The sequence below is a fragment of the Channa argus genome, chromosome 9 (genome assembly GCF_033026475.1).
Source record: "Channa argus isolate prfri chromosome 9, Channa argus male v1.0, whole genome shotgun sequence".
Classification (NCBI taxonomy): domain Eukaryota; kingdom Metazoa; phylum Chordata; class Actinopteri; order Anabantiformes; family Channidae; genus Channa; species Channa argus.
Window position 1 is genome coordinate 12851473 of NC_090205.1, and position 17772 is coordinate 12869244.

Here is a 17772-nt window from a genome sequence, read left to right on the forward strand (position 1 = left end):
GGACGACTAATGTCATATGGGGTGGGTGCTTGGGTTGTGTGCGTATGTGCGTGTGTGTGTGTGAGCGAACAGTTATTTAGTGAATATCTGTAATTAAAAACCAATAAAAAAAAATATTAAAAAAAATCAATTAAAGGTGCTCCTCGGGCAGTTTTATTGTTTTTCTTGATGGCAACACATGAAGTGAAAACCTATAGCTGCTCTCATACATGTCTCAAAGGTGCGACAGAAAAAGCAAATTGCATTGTGGGGATTCTTTCTCATTCAAGTGGAACAGTAAGTACAGTAACACTGTGTTAAGGTATTTGGCCACTGTCTTTTTTTTATCGCAGTTAAAATTCTCCCCCATCTTGTTAGCTAATATCTACTGACATCCCTAACAGCCTTACAATTTCATCTTTAAGTGCATCAACTAAATCTGTAGCTGCAGGACAATTTAAATAAATGAGACTGGGGATAATTCCGAGACCGCAACAGAGAAATTATGCACTTCAAGCACCGTGATCCAATGTGGCACTGGTCCACGTATGCGCATACCTATTTGTTTGATTTGTAAGGTTATAGGCCAGGGTCAGTCCAAAATATCTTATAATTTATGGTTGGACTGGTTGCACCTGAAGCTCCTGTGTTTAAGAAAAATCGACTGTAGCGGATTTTCGTGCACACCGCCGCCCTCATGTGGCCCGTGAGCGCACTTCTGTGTCTCAACCACTTACTCCAACAAGTTGTTACCAGAGCTCTACGTTGTGATGAAGAAGAAGGTTCTGGTCTGTAGAAATATAGCTGTATATCACACTCTTGTCTCAGTAGTTTCCAGGAGCATAAACATAATGTGGGAAATCGCTGATTGTAATAGTCTAAGAAAGTTATTATAACTTGCTCATGATTGTCATCATTACTCCATGTACCCCTCCACTTGCAGAAACTAATTAAATCCTACAATATTAAAAAGTCTGTAATGGCTCTCCCACTTCCTTGTTTTGTGTTTCACTAAGCCACCCACCCTCTGGCTGTGGTTTTTTAAATTGCTATCTTTAGTCACTTGCTTAATCAGCTACATATTATGAATGACAGGGAGAGCATCTATTTCCTGCCAGCACTCGGTTGGTTTCTTTGAACTCTGACCACAATCATAATGTTTAAATCGCAATATGAGAATTTTGTGAATGAATACAGTGGTAGCCGGGTCACGGTTACCGTTCATTAGTTATTATAAGTTATGATGGAATTACAATGAATGACTATGCGGCAAATTTACAAGTCAAGCAGAAACAATGCAAAATCAGTAAATTCCTCGTCTTTCTTAACTTTCTTCATCTGCTGAAAGTAGCATTGACAAGTCAATTGATGATACTGTTATTGATCTCTATCAACCTGTTGTTATTCTTAATTTTTTATTAAGAATCCTTCCTTTGTCCTTTTGTATGTGCATGCTGCAGCCAATGCCACAGCTTTCTAACCTGCAGGCCAACAATAGTGAAACCTGAAGCCTTGGTCTTCTTACTTCACTACAGTCGAGGACATGTATTGACAGCCATGAGCTCAAACATGATGTCGGCCATCTCATACTGGTTCTGAGGCCAAGCCTAAAAAAATATTTAATTTACAATCGCACAACATTTTGCTTTCTTTTTAATTTTCCAGTTATGAACTGACATTTCTGTGTTGCTCCAGATTTCAATCTCACTGAACTTTGACCTGCAAAAGTGTGAAACTCCAATTTCCAGCTCCTGTCAGGTTTACAATGTTACCTAAGGGTTTTCCTGTCCTCATGCTGGGCTACACCACACAAGTAAAAAACCAGGCACGGGGAGAAACAGACAGAGGAACAGAAGTCCCCTGTATGGGTCATTTTAGAAAGCAGAGACAAATCCATTTTTGAGATTTATACTGGAGGGCTCACCACTGCAGCTAAAGTAGACTGAAGTAGCCTGTGTGGCGAATGAGACTCTGCTGTCCATAGGAGAACACCACTAACCTTACTTGGACCTCTGGTACGTCTTTCTGGTACTGCAGCTATCAAGACATTTAATAAGCTCAGCACTAGTGGTACAGTTAATTACATTTTAAATAACTCATTAAATTCTGTCCATCATCATAATGATATAAATAAATGCCAGAAATTGCCCCGACCTTGCTTTACTCCTGAGTTGTCATGTCAACAGTGATGTCAGTGTACTTCATGTTTTGGAAATGAGTGAACATAAATGCTGAGAGGAAACAAGAAATTACCAATAAGTCCTCTGATTTGCTCTTTGTTTTAATTATTGTCAGACTGATTTTAATATTTTAGTTTTGGTTTCCAGTTCAATTTGTACTTCTATACAGACATAAATGTAGAATCCATTATTCAAACTTTATTTTGACCTAAAAATCTTTATAATTCTGCATAAAAATGTGTTGTTTACTGGCCTGTTATCAAAAGCTGTAGAACGGGATTAACATTACCGGCAGTCATTTTCATCAAGCGTTTACACATCAAGATAAGTTTGAGCCATATTACTCAGTTACATTTTTGTACTATATTAAGCTGGAGATGAGCCATAGATGTAGTATGTTCCTCGGGCTGGGACGTTACAGGCTTGTTTTTCCGACAAGGCAATGGAAAGTGTCTTTTCTGTGCCACCTGTACATTTGGGAGGTTGATATGTTGCTGCTTTCTGAGGCGTGTTATTGCAGTGGAGAGTGGGGACCATCTGCTTGGCCTCTGAACGCTCAAATGACTCCCAGAGAAAAAAAAAAAAATTGGCCATTATATCAAGTGGCCCACCTCTAATCGTTCTCCTGGTATAATTAGCTGGCTCTGGCAGGTCATGTGCAGAGCTACTTACCCCAGATAAACAAGCCATGTGAGGATGCCAATCAAGATGAAGAGAGAGACTAGTGTTCCCTGTTGAGTGAAGTAATCATAAACTGGCATGACTTGTTGATTACTGATGCTCCACTGCTGATGAAGACTGGTTCAAGATGTTTGGAGTGGCAGCTCATGTCTGTATATTCTGGTGCTAAAGTGTATGCATACTTTGCGGCAGTTCTGATGGACATCACTGAGATTATATTTCAGATTAAATAAACAGCTGCAGCGTTGGAGGTTTTATCAATCCAGGCACTCAGTGACAAAGATTGTCTTCTTCTTCTTTTTTGGCAAACATAAGGTGATGATGGAGGGTAATGGATAGTGAATGCATCAATGACAAGCTGAGCTGAAGAAGATTTGTGTCTCCTTCCACTCATGTCTGTGGCTCCTGTACGACAGGGATCGATTGTTCAAACATGGCTCCAGACAGGTACTGTAGTGAGTATATGGGAGCAGGGTTGGAAGGTTTGAGTGTGTGTTTGTGTGTGAGTGTGTTATAATCGGGAAACTCAGCGCACCAAACCACCAAGTGGTTTACGAATGAGAAATTAAACAAGCAAGTCCAGATGTGAGTGAACAGCAACTTTATGATGCCATGCTTATGATTAGATATGATTTTATTTGACTCTATATGACAACATTAGAATGCCACTTAGCATTCATGCATGAAAATCACAAAACAGCTGCATTCACATTAGATCCAGTAAGTGCATTTTGCTGATTTAAACATGAACATTTTTGTACTGTTTTGTGTAATATTTCATCCACCAATGAAAACATATTCAGTGGAGAGTAAGGAATGTAAACAGTTTACTCTTTTCTTGGAGGTGCAGTGCTGTTTAATGAGCGATGTTCCAAAATTGTTTGCATCACCAACACTGAATTGCAGTGTCAGCATGGGAGATGTGATGCAGTCCTGCAGAGTGTCAAAAGATGTTAATGGATATCTTTTGATCCTTCCACTAATGTTATCAGTCATTTTACATTACTGACGTTGGCAGAAATGCGATGTAAGATGTACCAGTGTGCCAAGAAGAAGGAAAAAATGGTATATCTAATGCAGGTCTCAAAGCATCAAATAAACTGGTTTGCAAATTTTATGAGGGAGAAAATATTTGTTAGTGATCACAGATGCTAAGATTGTATGAAGGTGTACAAATAAAACCATGTTTTTTATACATACAAGATCAAGTTGTCTTTGATTTTACAGAATGGTTTTCTGCAATAGCTGCTGACTGTTAACCTATGAAATGTGGTAAATAAATATAAAAGTAGCTAAATGTAAGAATACTCAAGTAATAAACTGTATGATAAACAGCCCTTCAAAATTGTAATTAGATACAATGCTGAAAAAGTGTTCTATGACACTGTCTTGTAAAAATGTGGACAGGAACTAAGGAAAACAGTATGAAGATGTAATTAGCTAAAAACTGACTTTAGAGAGGTGATTTTGTTAGAATATTATCCCCTATATTTAAGTTTTACTTACAATGAGTATTTTTACATTGTGAATGTGCTGCACTCACATTCCACACACAAGTATTATGTTTGATGAGCAAAGTCCTAGACCACCTCCTGTGGTAATTGATGTTTTTTTTTTCAGTTTGATGCAGATTGCCTCTCTCTGCATCTTTACCCACGGACAGGTCAAAAGCTGTTGGCGCTTTTACTCGTATGACAGCAGCAGATGGCAGTAACATGTTTGGTAAAGCTCCCCATGCCACAGTCCACCAGACTTACTTTGTGTATTAGAGGTATTAGAGTAAAATGGTATTACAAGTTTATGTCTCTTTTGTCCATTACAATATATGTCTTGACAGGGTGTGCATCTACTGTGTATAACACCCATATAGGGACAGGTAGAACAGGATAGCTGTCTGTCTCTCTTGAGCCAAATGACATTACAGCTTAATCTCCTCAGATCTGCATTCAAATGAAAGACATTGAATTACGGTCTCCTTGTTGAGAAAGAATGGATAATATCACAATCATGTTACCTGAAGTCAGAGTACAATAAACAAAAACTTTCTACAAAACAGCCCTGGCTGTAAACATCAGCCCAGTAATGGATTAACTTATACAGTCTGAATAATTATCTTTCTTGGCTTTGGTTGAGTTTTTTTTTCACCTTTGTCCCATGTTGACAGCAGTGGTGAGCTACTAAGCGTTTTATAACCACCGGACTCTCCCATAGTTACAGACCGTAGCAACCATAAACCTGGAAGACTAATCTACACCAAAGCACAGTGAAAATTAAAGTTTAGGGTTTGTTTTTGTTTTGACACATATTGACATAGCGGTGCCATAAGTATCTGCTGAGGGACGGCAGTTGGCAGTGAAGCATAACTTTAAACTGTCTTGGATGTGAAACCCGTGAAGATTAACAAACTCCTGAGCTACTCAAGGGTTTATTATGATTTTAGCAGTTTTGACTAACTGTTGGTTTGTCCCTTGATTATGTCTCAAGAGGCTCTGTAGGCCCATGCTTTAGGAGAAACAGGTGAAACATTTTCATGCAGAAATCAGTTAAAACTGATATTTGACTTTATTCTGTTCCACAGCTTTTGTTGCTGTAGCTTCAGTTGAGCTGAATTTGAATTTTTTATGTTTATAGCACCTTATCTATCTCTTATCACCTATCTTCCAAAAAAAAACATAAAGGTAAGAAAATGCCTTTCCCAAATTGTTTCTGAACCGACAGAACTGTATATAAGTATATAAATGTAAGAAAATGTAAATGTAATTTAATATGTCCACTTTTTGCACCCAATTTCCTATTACAAAAATGCAATGTGATGCAATGGACTTTAAATCCAATGTCAAGACTTTCTACTTAACACATCCTTTGAAGCACAGACATAGATATTTAAGTTCTACAAACAAAGATTTATATAATTAGGATTAAAGCTAATTCACTTGCAAGTAAAAATTGGGAACACTTTCAATTATATTCTGTTTGTAAATGGATTACAAATCTAACAAAAAAATTAAAAAACATTCTAATAATGATCAAATAAAATTTGCATGTCAAACTTTATTACAGCAATACCTGGCTGACATTTTACTGATTAGTTTTTCCAGAACTTCAGAAAAAGGTTATTCTCTATGAGACCTAGATATATACCAGAGACATGCTGCAACTGTATTTACACAGACAGAATAGGCGATGCAAGTGCACATCTGCCCAAGAAGACAAGTAATTCCGATTGTCCTCCTTAAGAAACAGCTGCCTCACTTCTCCTAAATTGGCTGCACTGTTGAATAAAACACAAGAGAAACAAGAAAAACCAGTGTGCACAGAAACTGTGAGTAACAGACTCAGGTCACCGGGCCTCATAGGCAGAGTTGCCAAGAAAAACATCCAAATATTGCTAGCAAATAGTACAAAAAAGGTTGCTGTGGGCTAAGATGCCCAAACTCTAACAGTGGACTTTCGATGACTGAAACCATGTCTTTTGGTGTTTGGATGCAAGCGAATAACATGTATCAGAAGCAGATCAGTTTTTGCAGACTATCTGCAAGATCTGAACACAGATCCCCCAGGCAGTTATTGCTGCAAAGGCTTTTTTGATGAAAGTAAAATTTATTTTGCAGATTTGATTTGACCATTATTCGGAATTTTTTCATTTTGTTTGTTCTGCGATCTATTCATAACCATTATACTGAATAAAACCAACAAAAGATAATAGTAATACAAAAGTGTGTAAGTCTTCCCAAGCTTTTCTTGCCAGCGTATATTCACACTGCTCCCATATTTCAATTAAATGCTGACCATGGTGTATGTCCCCTAATGATTGACTGCCACCTTCGTTATGTACCTTTGACCACTTACAGAGGCTTGCTTCATGTTTCTAGCTTTCCTCCAATGGACAGATTGCACAGGCCCAATGCAAGATCTCAAGATATTCCTGCCACGGGACACTGTTAAATAACTCAGCCTTTAGGCTCACCTTTGGCCTATCAAAGTCCCTGCAGAGAAAGGGAGTGGGCAAAAGGGGGAAGGAAGGAGAAGGACAGGTTGAACACACAACAGATAATAGCTAAGCAGTGACAGGTGAGTTCCTCCTTTGGGCTGCGACACTGAGCAGAAACAAGCTGGTGAGTTTAATTTCACTACACCTACCTTATTGTTACACATCAGAGTATTTTGTTGACATAATATCAAACATAAAGAACAAAATACATTTGAAGGTCATTTTCAAACGTTTCTTAAAAATTTTACTTCTTCAGTCCTTTAAATTAACACTTTTTGTATGAACAGGTAAAAAACAGCCACGGTGGGTCATTTCATGTCTTCTCTTAAAGGGGCAGAATAGTCAAAAGAGAACCACTGACTTGCAATATACACCAATAAGCCACAACATCAAAACCACAGACGAAGGGAACAACATTCCATTATCTTATTACGATGTCACCTGTCAAGAGGTGGGGTATTTTAGGGAACAAGTGAACAGTTTGTTCTTGAGGGTTGTGTTGGAGGAAGCCCAAACTGGCAAGCGTAAGGATCTTTGCTCGACTCTGACTAGGGCAAAATAATATTAGCTAGAGGACTGGGTCCCAACCTCTCCAAAAGGGAAGGCGTTGTGGGGTGTTCCCATGTGAACAATTGCCTATTTGTTCTGAAAAGAACATCCATCCTTTATCTTTTCTTTAAGATTCCTGGGGGTTGCCAGAGCCTGTCTCAGCAGTCATTTTGCAAAAGGTCCACTCTGGACAGATCACAAACTGCTTAAAGATTTTTAATGGCTATGATAAACAGGTGTTAGAACAAACAGTGCACTCCAGCTTGCTGTGTATGGGGCTGCATAGACGCAGAGCAGTCAGAGGGACCATGCTGCCACCGAATGTACGTAGAATCTGCAAAGCAGCAGAACTTGATCATAAAGCTATGGAAGAAGGTCTGTTCTGATAAATGTTTCCTTGTACAACATGTGGATTTACCAGGTCAATGTGGATGACTTGGTGGCCTGGTGAAGATATGGCACCAGGACATACTATGGAAAAAAGGCAAGCTGATAGAAGCTGAGCAAAGCTATGCTGGGAAAACACTGTTCCTGGCACTTATGTACATGATACCTAAACATACACAGTAACATCAAAGAACTGTTGCATACCAAGTACTTCATGGCAACAACCGTGATTACAGTGGTCTTTTTCAGCAGGATAATGCACCTTACCTTGCAAAACATGTTTAGGAATGGTCCGGGGAACATGACGTGTTCAAGGTCTTGTCTTGCCTCCAAATTTCCCAGATCTCGTTCCGGCAGGGAGGCCCAAAGGACACCAGATGGCATTTGCAATGTGAATAATGTTATTAACCCCCATCTACATACGATGAGGTTGTTTATCACGGACTACACTATCAGCACTTTTCAGAAGGACTATTTCTCTCCGATTCATATCTACCTGATCCAGCCCCCCTGCCACCCAACAGGATAAGCAGTTAAGGATAATAGATGGATGGATGTTTCTACCTGATGCGCCCTCCCCCAGTCACAAATATACATATGTAAAAAACTTCTTTGTATACAAATAGAAAAAATGCAAATGGATCTAGTGGGTACAGAAATCAAGAATGAAAAATTTAAACAAACATGGGGGTTCCGACTGAGCTGTGGAGCCCTAAGCAGCCACTTAATTTGCTTATGTCTTGGGCTGGCTCGGATCTGTGGAATGTGCTGGGAAAACAAATCCGATCCATGGAGGCCTCACCTGGAAACTTATAGGACATTAAAGGATATACTGCTTATGTCACTTAAGGACACTTTCTGAGATCTTGTGAGGTCCATGCTTTTGGCAGATGCTGCCTCGTTTTTAAAACAAAGCCTGCCTGGAGTCCAACAGGAAACATGCCTCATAGAACTTTTAATAAGTCACTTCCCAAAGCGCTGTCACTCTGCTGTGAAACGAAGACACGCACACAAAAAAGTCTGTACCAGGCTTCCAAAATCAGTCAGAGGTGGAGGATAAATCAAGTTACTCATATACATGGATTTCCAGTAACCAGGTTCCTTCAGTGAATGATAACACTGTTCCTCAACTACCCAAGAAAGCGAATTTCTCAGGGTATCCATGTTTCTTAAGTGCATGTAAACGCTGTCACCAAATCTTTTTAGGTTAGGCTGCCTCTCATCAACACTTCTGTGGTGCCCTTGAGCAGGACCCTTGCCCTCAAATGTTATTCTCAACAGGTCACATTCGTTACTGAACACGCAAAGTCCAAGCTGTGTTTCAACGGAGAGACTCTAGGGCACCAGAGTCAGCTGTACCTACCATTAACCATTAACTGCCTCTTGTGCGCTGACATGAGATTAACATTTCATCTGAAGCTATCAGCACTTCTGTGCTTTCTTTGGGTCCACGGTTCTCTGTTAGGAAATACATATGTATAAAGTGCGAAAACGGTGACAGGTCAATGGGAAACAGGACGGATTTTGGAAGTTATAAGTAACTAATAACACAGCCTTTCTTTGCTGAAATTGTAATAAATGTATAAAATTAATATTAAAAAAACCATTAGCCTCATAGCATCAGAAAAATCTGGCATCTACATCATCATCATGTAACTGTTTTCTATTTTAATTATGTTAATTTAGGCATTTAGAAATAAATAGTATAAATATAGGTAGCAAAATGAATACATTTTTTGTAAAAAAACCAAAACATTACAGTTCACCATGTTTTATTAAGATATGATTTATGATTGTGTGTTTGTGCGTGTGTGTTAACCCTCTCACTCACATTAGGACATGGCTGGGTACAAGCCAAGAGTGATCTCTTTAACCAAGAGACCAGGGCAGACATTTGGCTTCTATCTGAGGGTGGAGCAGGGTGAGGACGGTCACCTGATCCGCTGCCTGGAAATGGGAGGTCCAGCAGAACTGGCTGGAATGAAAGATGGAGACCGCATCCTGCGGGTAAATGGAACATTTGTTGATGGACTGTCTCATTCTGAGGTGAGAATGATGTCTGATTACTGCAGCACATCAATTAAATCAATATGACTCCTTGACAGATGGAACAATCCTGTGATGAGCATCTTTTCTCAGGCCATTCCTTGTTTCCCTGGAACAGGTAGTGGACCTGGTGAGAAACAGTGGGGCCTCAGTCACATTCCACATCCTTGACGAAGCTTCTTACAAGAAAGCAAAAGCAAAGGGGGTTGACCTGTCCGACTCTCAAAGCACACCAGTCGCAAATGGTGTGGTCAAACAACCTCCAAAACCCAAACTCTGCTATCTGGTCAAGTCCAGCTCTGGTTACGGGTTTTCTCTCCGTTCAACAAAAGGTGAGCTGAGGAGTTAGGGCAGGGTTGGAGAAAATCCATACATTACACCAAAAATATGACCCACGCTTATATTTAACTCTGTGGATGAGAAGAGCGAAAACTGAATATTTTTGTACCTTTTTATATTTTTTAATATTCTACAGGTTTAGAAATAGGAACTAATGTCTTCATTTATGGCTAAACATGCAGCTTTATTACACCCTTCCAGATTAGGAAGGACATGTTATCAGATTTAGCACAACTCCCTCTGGAGTAATAAAAACATTGTGCAACCTTTTTTTTTTTTTTGGCAGAAGGACTTTCAAGTACCTGTAGACAGACTTTAATGTCTAGAAATCAATGGAGCTCAAATTTAACAAAAGCATTTTGTTTAAAATAACCCTTTGGAGCAAAATAAAAGTCAAAGCAAATGTCATGCAGATTTTTACAACCTGCTTATCAAAATATGTTACGAAAGGAGGGTATTTTAAGTGATACTTAATTATATCAGACTGCAGAAAAATCTATCTGCAATCTCAGATAAAATGTATCGCAGTTTTTTGTGGGGGTTGTTTGTTTTTCATATTTTCTGAAATATCCCCTTCAGGTGAGCAAGGTTTGTTCATGACAGAGGTTATCCCAGGAAGCGTGGCAGACAAAGCGGGAGTGGAAGTCAATGACCGCCTGCTAGAAGTTAATGGGGAGAATGTAGAAGACATCACTCATGATGAAGCAGTGGACAAGATCAAGCTGGCAGGCAGCAGCATTATGTTCCTACTGGTTGATCAGGAAACAGACAGATACTATCAGAACAAGCGTATGAAAATAGGGGCGTGGTTGGCAACGGCCATGTACCTTCCCCTCCAACCAAACATCACCAACATGACAAAAGGATCTGACGGATATGGTTTCCTGCTTAGAGAGGAACCCAAGCAAACAGGCAATACCACAGACATAACTTTAACATTAAAATTAACATCAATTTGCAGGGAGGATGCTGTGTTTTAACAGTGTGCTCATTAAAACCGTGCAGGGCACTTCATCAAAGACATAGACAGAGGCAGCCCAGCACAACGAGCAGGTCTGAAGGAAATGGACAGACTGGTGGCTGTGGATGGCAAGGAGGTGGATGGCTGCACCCATGAGCAAGTGGTAGAAAAGATCAGGCAGAGTGGCAACAAATGCTGCCTCCTTGTGGTCGATAAAGACACAGATGAAATGTATACATTGGTGAGCCTAGATGCCACTGTAAAATTTGATTACTGTAAATCCTTGAGACAACCTACGTAATATAACTTTGTTCTTCACAGGGGAAAGTGTCTCCTATGCTTTTCTGGGAGGAAATGAAGGCTTTAAACTCACCTCCCAGTTACACAGAGGCCCTTAATTTACCTGCTCCTGTCCGATCACCCGCACCTGTTCAGCAGAGAGAAGAGGAACTCAAGCCTAAACTGTGTAAGATGGAAAAGACAGAAGCTGGATATGGCTTCCACCTTAACGGCACCCAGGGCATATTTGGACAGTACATAAAGGAGGTAAGACTTTAAATGTCTAAAATGGTGTATGATCTTTACCATTTGGAATCAAAGGGATAAGATGCATTTTGTCTCAGGTGGTGAAGGGTGGGGCAGCTGACAAGGCAGGTCTGGAGGATGATGACATTGTAGTGGAGGTAAACGGCGTGAATGTGGAGCAGAGCAGTCATGAGGAGGTGGTGGCAATGATTCGCAGCAGTGGCGACTCTCTAGAGATGCTGGTGGCTAATAACAGTGTCTACAACCAGCTCAAAGCAAAAGGAGTGAAGATCACACGCCTGCTTCTTGTAGAAACATCCTACGTTGACGTCCACGCTGGAAACAGCCCAGAAGCCACTAACGAGTTGAGAAATGAGGAAGCAGCCAGACCTGAAACACCAACTGAACCAGTAAGAGAGAGGGTGAGCAGCGCTTTTAAAATGTTTTCATGAATCTTTACCAAGGACTGATAAATCTTTTTTTACATTTTCAAATAAAGGCTAACAGAGAAGGTTGAAATAATAGTGATTTTATTATTTCACTCTTTTAGACCTCATCTGCATCATCATCTTCATCTGAAGACAGTATCGACAGCATTGATGAAAGATTCTGAGAAGCCACCTAAAGGACATGTTTCCTGATTTGGCCTTTATAAGTTTAATGCTGATCCACATTTTTTTTTTAAAATCAGCTCTATGAGCTTTACATATCCAATTAATACCACAAAAGAGAGAGATTTAAAAAAAAAAAAAGAACAGTAAACATTTTCAAAATTCTGTTAGTATTTGAATCAAACCAGAATATTGCATCAACTGTTTGACAGGGCTAAAAACAAAACATCTTTCTGATCTCTTGCTTTTGTTTTAGGGGCCAGCAGTACATTTACTTATTGATAAATCTGTGCAATGATTACAGTAATATCTCTTCCATACCTGAGATTAGCAATATAACTATTTTAACATCATATTCTTGCCAGTAAATATTGTTTATATTGTTGTTCCCATTTCTAATATTAAAGTAAACAAAGGACAAATCCCATTAACAATTCAAAGGGACACATGCCACTGGAGTGAAGCTGACTTCATGTTTTTCTTACCAATTAAATTATATACCTAGTTGAAAATAGCCACTTTAGAATGAAGATCGTGAGTAACAACTTGATCATTTATTCATATAGTCCAGAAAAAAACCTCAGTGTAAATGAATCAAGGGTGTGCTGTGAAAAGTACAGCGCCAGTGTGTGACAGACTAAAAGAAAAAGGACAGTTTGCCTGCAAGAAATAAATTTAAGACCACAGAGCAAAGGGTTTGCATTTGCTGCTAAAATTTAATTTCTAACAGAAATGCTGTTTCGAAAATACTTTCATTCAAGAGTCCACCAAAGCTGTTCCCTCATGTGCTCCATAGTCCCCCAACTTTCCTGTCCAACAATCAGTCAGTCCTGATTAAGGAACAGGAGCTTCAGATAATTATGTCCCATATTGAAAAAATATTTCTGGAAATCCTCAATTTCCAGACTTAAAGACAATCCATGGGTCGAGAGTCACATCTACGTGTTAATCAAGGGAGAAGGTGATCATAGGGTCATGTGTTTCTCTGGCGCCTGCTTGTGGGCGAGATAAAGGAAAAGGATGCTGGACAGAGCACTGACCAAGAAGATGACGTCAAACCAACGGTGGTAGAAGTTAAACTGCAGCTCCCCCAGAACCTCTGTCACAATGGAGCGATATTCCAGTGGCATGCTCATACGCATCAGCAGTACAGATGATACAAAATACATCCCCTATAAAGTATGACACACAGAGAAATCTCTGGTTTATCTGTTTTCAGTAGATTTTGCTCTGAGTTATAAGACATTTATAAAGAAAAGACACTCACCATGATCTGAGCTAGGACAAGTACAATGACATTGGAAGACTTGCTGCTTGATATTGCATAGAAGAACTAGAGTTTAAGAGTTTCATTTTTGGTTAAAAGATTGTTCATTAAAAAAGACAAAAATCATGAATTTATAATCGTGTTTTAGTTTTACCTTAGTGAGGGTGATGAGCAAGCCACGTATGGATGTAACAATTATTATTCCCACCAAGATGAAAGAGATGTGTTGGGACCAAAACTTTACCTGAGTGAAACAACAAAAGAGTTTAAAACAAAAATGATGGAAAGAAAAATTAATGTAAGAACATTGGTAAAAGCCAACATCATAATTTATTCATCTGAAAAATAATCCCGTGCTATGTGAGTGTAAGCTGTGACAACTTCATATGAGTGTTAACAGGTATTATGACCAGGTTCCTTTCAGATAAATCAGACTAAGAGAGAATCAGAGAGAGAGAAGATGTCTCTTACATCAAATTGGATGCCTAAGTAGTTCACTGTAATTTCAATACCCCTGGTCACTGGATCCGTCTTCCCCACTCGGTCAAACACAATGTTTATAGTGGCCTATGAGAAACAAAATAAATGTCTAACTGCATTTTAAAGACAAAAACACTAGTATTTAGGTACTGTGTGTAACAGAAAAACAGAATGCTACAAAACAAATGTGAATGTCTCACCATGAAGATTTTCCAAACACAATAGATAGAGAAGAAGTAGCCAAGGAAGTTAAAGTATTTTCCCTGGAATGTCTTTGAGTACTCAATTCGCTCCTAAATAGGGACAAGGAAAAGTGGTGGAAAAGAATTAACAAGTCCTTTATTTTACATTGGCTAGCGGGGTAATTTAACTGGGTGAAGTCTATCAAGATCATTTTCTGTTTCTCCAATGGCAGTCTAATGATTCTTATCCCAGTCATTCTGTTGGAAGTTAAAGCCCTATATTCAGGCACTAGTTGGTGTTAAAACCACTGACATAAATGTCATTGGTATCGGCACAGAATTTTATCTGGTCTGCATATATTAGCTAAGAACAGATCTGATGACATGTCATCAAACGTTTTTTACACTTTCTTTTCTTTGGTCTGGTGATACAGTATGTGATGATAATGTAATTCATTATATGCAGAGCTGTCCATCATATGCATTTTGCTGAAAGGCCAGATTGATGGACCATTTCAAATTAAATGCAGCACACAATAAAGTGTTTCCTTTTGCTCAGGCTCAGAATATTTTCTGAAATCACTATAGATGTTTCAGCTGAGGTATTATGCAGAGACAGGAACATTGGTACAGTTTAACAGGTAATAAAGCTGCAAAATAACAAATTCAGCAAAATAATTAATATGGAAGTCTTTAACTGAGTTATAAAATAGTACAAGCTATCAGCTATGCAGGTCAAGAAAGAAATAACTAAAGTAGACTTAAGACAAATTAAAAAAAACATGTTTGGATTTTAGTAAGTCAAACTAAATCAGTGCTGAAAATGTGCCGAATAAACAATTCTTTAACAAAAAAATCCAAAGCAGTCAATAATAATGGTGAAATTATTTTTGTTTTTTCGAAACACGTGAGCAGCCACATTTGGAAGACAGTCTGTTTCTACTCCGCATACCTGAACATACTAGAACGTGCTGTACAGTAGTGTGCAAGCGTGTGTCTGTATGTGCATGCACATGTATTACCTTCATGGCTTGCAGGTCCACAGTTTCCAAAAAGAGTTGTCGACTTAGCTCCTCCAAAGCATCAACTTCCTGCTGGATCAGAGAGAGGTCTAGAGGGTTGTAGTCAAGGCTGACGTCAACTACACTGACAGATGATCTTGTAACAAAGATGTTGTTCTTTTGCCATAAAGTTCACTTTAATTTAAGGATACTTTCGCTGCCAGTTTGTGTGGAGGTAACACTCTTGATCATGCCCCAAAATCCAGTCTGTTTGTTCTGGTCTTCGCCACGTTGATACATCTGCCTCCGTGTCATGGCAATGCTACATACAAACAATACAAACACATTGCCAAAGCACAACAAAAAGGTCACTGCCTTTAAAAAATAAATACATAAAAAAAAAAAAAAAAAAAGACACTTTTTTTTTTTTTTTTTTGGTCACCGTTTTTTCTTGCTGACAATCATGTCCATAGTTTGGAGCAATCGTCTCTCCAGCGCAAGGATGTCACTGTCTGTTACATTTCTGTATATATAACAAAATCAAAAAATGCAAAATGTACTGTCAAATTTTTTGTTTGAGTACTGCAATGCAAGTATAGGGGCATGAAAATAATGATGCAGAGTGAAATAATATAGCATCATTGAAAACTGCACAGCTGAGCTTACCTGAGGAAATAGGACATATATGTATAGGGGCAGTTAACAGCACCAAACCCAGACAGCAGAGCCATTAAAGTGACTCCAATCACACCAACACGGCTGATCAGCTGTTCAATGGACAGAATACCTAACCAAAAAACAACAGCACACTGAAAACAGCATCACTGTTTATCTTACCATTTGACAAACAAGACATACCATAATGCACAATATTTCAAATATTAATAACTAATGTTTAAAATAAAAACCTACATAGAAGGGCACACTTTACCATGTTTTGGACTGAGGATGGGAAACGGGTCTCCCAACTTCCAGAAGAAATACATGAAGGTAAACCACACCATACAGGCAAAAAGTAGCTTTTGTCTCTGAACTACACAGGAAATGGATCAATGTAACATGAATACAATAATACAATTTAATACTGATCATTTTAGATATTTTTTTTCCACCATTAGTACTTACGCAGGCGTATGTTGCTGACAACAAAATAACCAATGTAGAAGGGCACCACAAAGATTAGAACTAGCAGTATTACATACAGATTCAGTTTCCAATGGAAGTACCTGGAACTGCAGCAAAGACACAAGGGTTAAATGTTCAAAAAAGCAACAATAAAAAGTTATATCCTTTAGTAAATGTACTTACCTACTACTTAAGGCACCCAAAATCTCAAAGATGATGAGTTCAAACATAGTACATGAAAAAGCAAAAGTGACAGAGAAAACCACCTGAACCACGTACTGTCGCACCTGCCAACATACATAAAACAAAACACATTAACAGATAAGGGATTGATCCAGCAAAGATGCATCTGTGGTTTTTTTTTTTTTTTTGTATATTATGCCTTATTCAGTGGTCTACTTGTCGATTTTAGTGATAGTTTAGAAATTAATTGCTTGGATTTAAATTGTACCTCATAGTCTTTGAACAGCTGTCGCATAAAGAATAACCAGCCAAATCCAAAAAACAGCACCTGTGATGGATTAATGAGAATTATTTAGAGGAAGAAGAACATTGAACTGTCACATATTTCAATTACTGCTTGCAACAAAAACACATTTTTAATGCCTCTGTGTCATCAAGCCATTTTAATAATGTAAAAAGTCAAATAAGAAAAACTTCTAATTGGAGCTTTGTCACAACTGCACAGGAATAAAGTAATACTGTACAAGGACATTAAACTTGTATTAATATGCAAGAAGTCCAGCAACATATAATACAGTCAAGATCTAAACATTAGGAAGTCAGTCTGGGATTACATGTAGCGACAGAACAGATTAAGATGGGAGTTGAGAAGAGCTGGTGCTTTTTTTTTTTAAAACAATAAGTAGTTGGTTTCATTTTAGTGCATGTTGTATGGAGTTCCCTGACATCCTTCTTTGGATTATCTTTGAAAGCATCCTGAAATGTAACTTTTTTTTGCTTAATGTTAACTCTAATAAAAAATTAGCTGTGCCAAATCGAAAAAAAGGGGAAGTTTTACCTCAAAAAGGTAACCGCGGAAAACCAACTAACTTCTTCGAAATGCACAAAACTTAGTCAAACATACAGACGCAGACAGCTAGATAGCATTTATTACTGTTGTTAGGTCATATTTTCGTTCACCAACATAACATCTTAGGCAAAACTACTAACCCAACATAAACTGTCAGCTGTTACCTGTGAGGTGAACATGATGACTGTGTCCACCAGAAACGACATTATGATGTCTGCAAAAAACAGCCTTTAGTCCGTTAAAAACTCACTGTACAAGTAAATACAGGACGGCCACAAATTCAGTGCATGCCTATATAAAGTTACAACTAGGTCTGAAAACTTTGAAATGTGTACTGTTCTGCTAAATAGCTCATTTTAGCAGCATTTGCTGCTCAGCGGTCAAGTTACACCACAGCCTGTATATGTACGTCACCAAAGTGAGACAGACAAACAA

General features: G+C 38.6%; 2 protein-coding genes across 2 annotated transcripts; one reads left to right on the top strand and one right to left on the bottom strand.

The window, feature by feature from the left end:
- Positions 1-6797: 6797 nt before the first annotated feature.
- pdzk1 (PDZ domain containing 1) lies at positions 6798-12393 on the top strand. Its single transcript, XM_067515755.1, has 8 exons — positions 6798-6955; positions 9604-9813; positions 9932-10145; positions 10732-11064; positions 11158-11354; positions 11435-11659; positions 11737-12060; positions 12189-12393. Exons 2-8 carry the CDS (start codon positions 9607-9609, stop codon positions 12249-12251), a joined length of 1563 nt encoding a protein of 520 aa, XP_067371856.1. The 5' UTR covers positions 6798-6955; positions 9604-9606; the 3' UTR covers positions 12252-12393.
- Positions 12152-17769, bottom strand: si:ch73-390b10.2 (Golgi pH regulator). Its single transcript, XM_067515756.1, has 14 exons — positions 17502-17769; positions 16756-16815; positions 16488-16591; positions 16305-16411; positions 16111-16212; positions 15846-15966; positions 15622-15702; positions 15392-15501; positions 15201-15289; positions 14197-14289; positions 13988-14083; positions 13671-13760; positions 13517-13582; positions 12152-13421 (listed from the first exon to the last, which is right to left on the bottom strand). Exons 1-14 carry the CDS (start codon positions 17541-17543, stop codon positions 13215-13217), a joined length of 1368 nt encoding a protein of 455 aa, XP_067371857.1. The 5' UTR covers positions 17544-17769; the 3' UTR covers positions 12152-13214.
- Between the last annotated feature and the right edge of the window lie 3 nt (positions 17770-17772).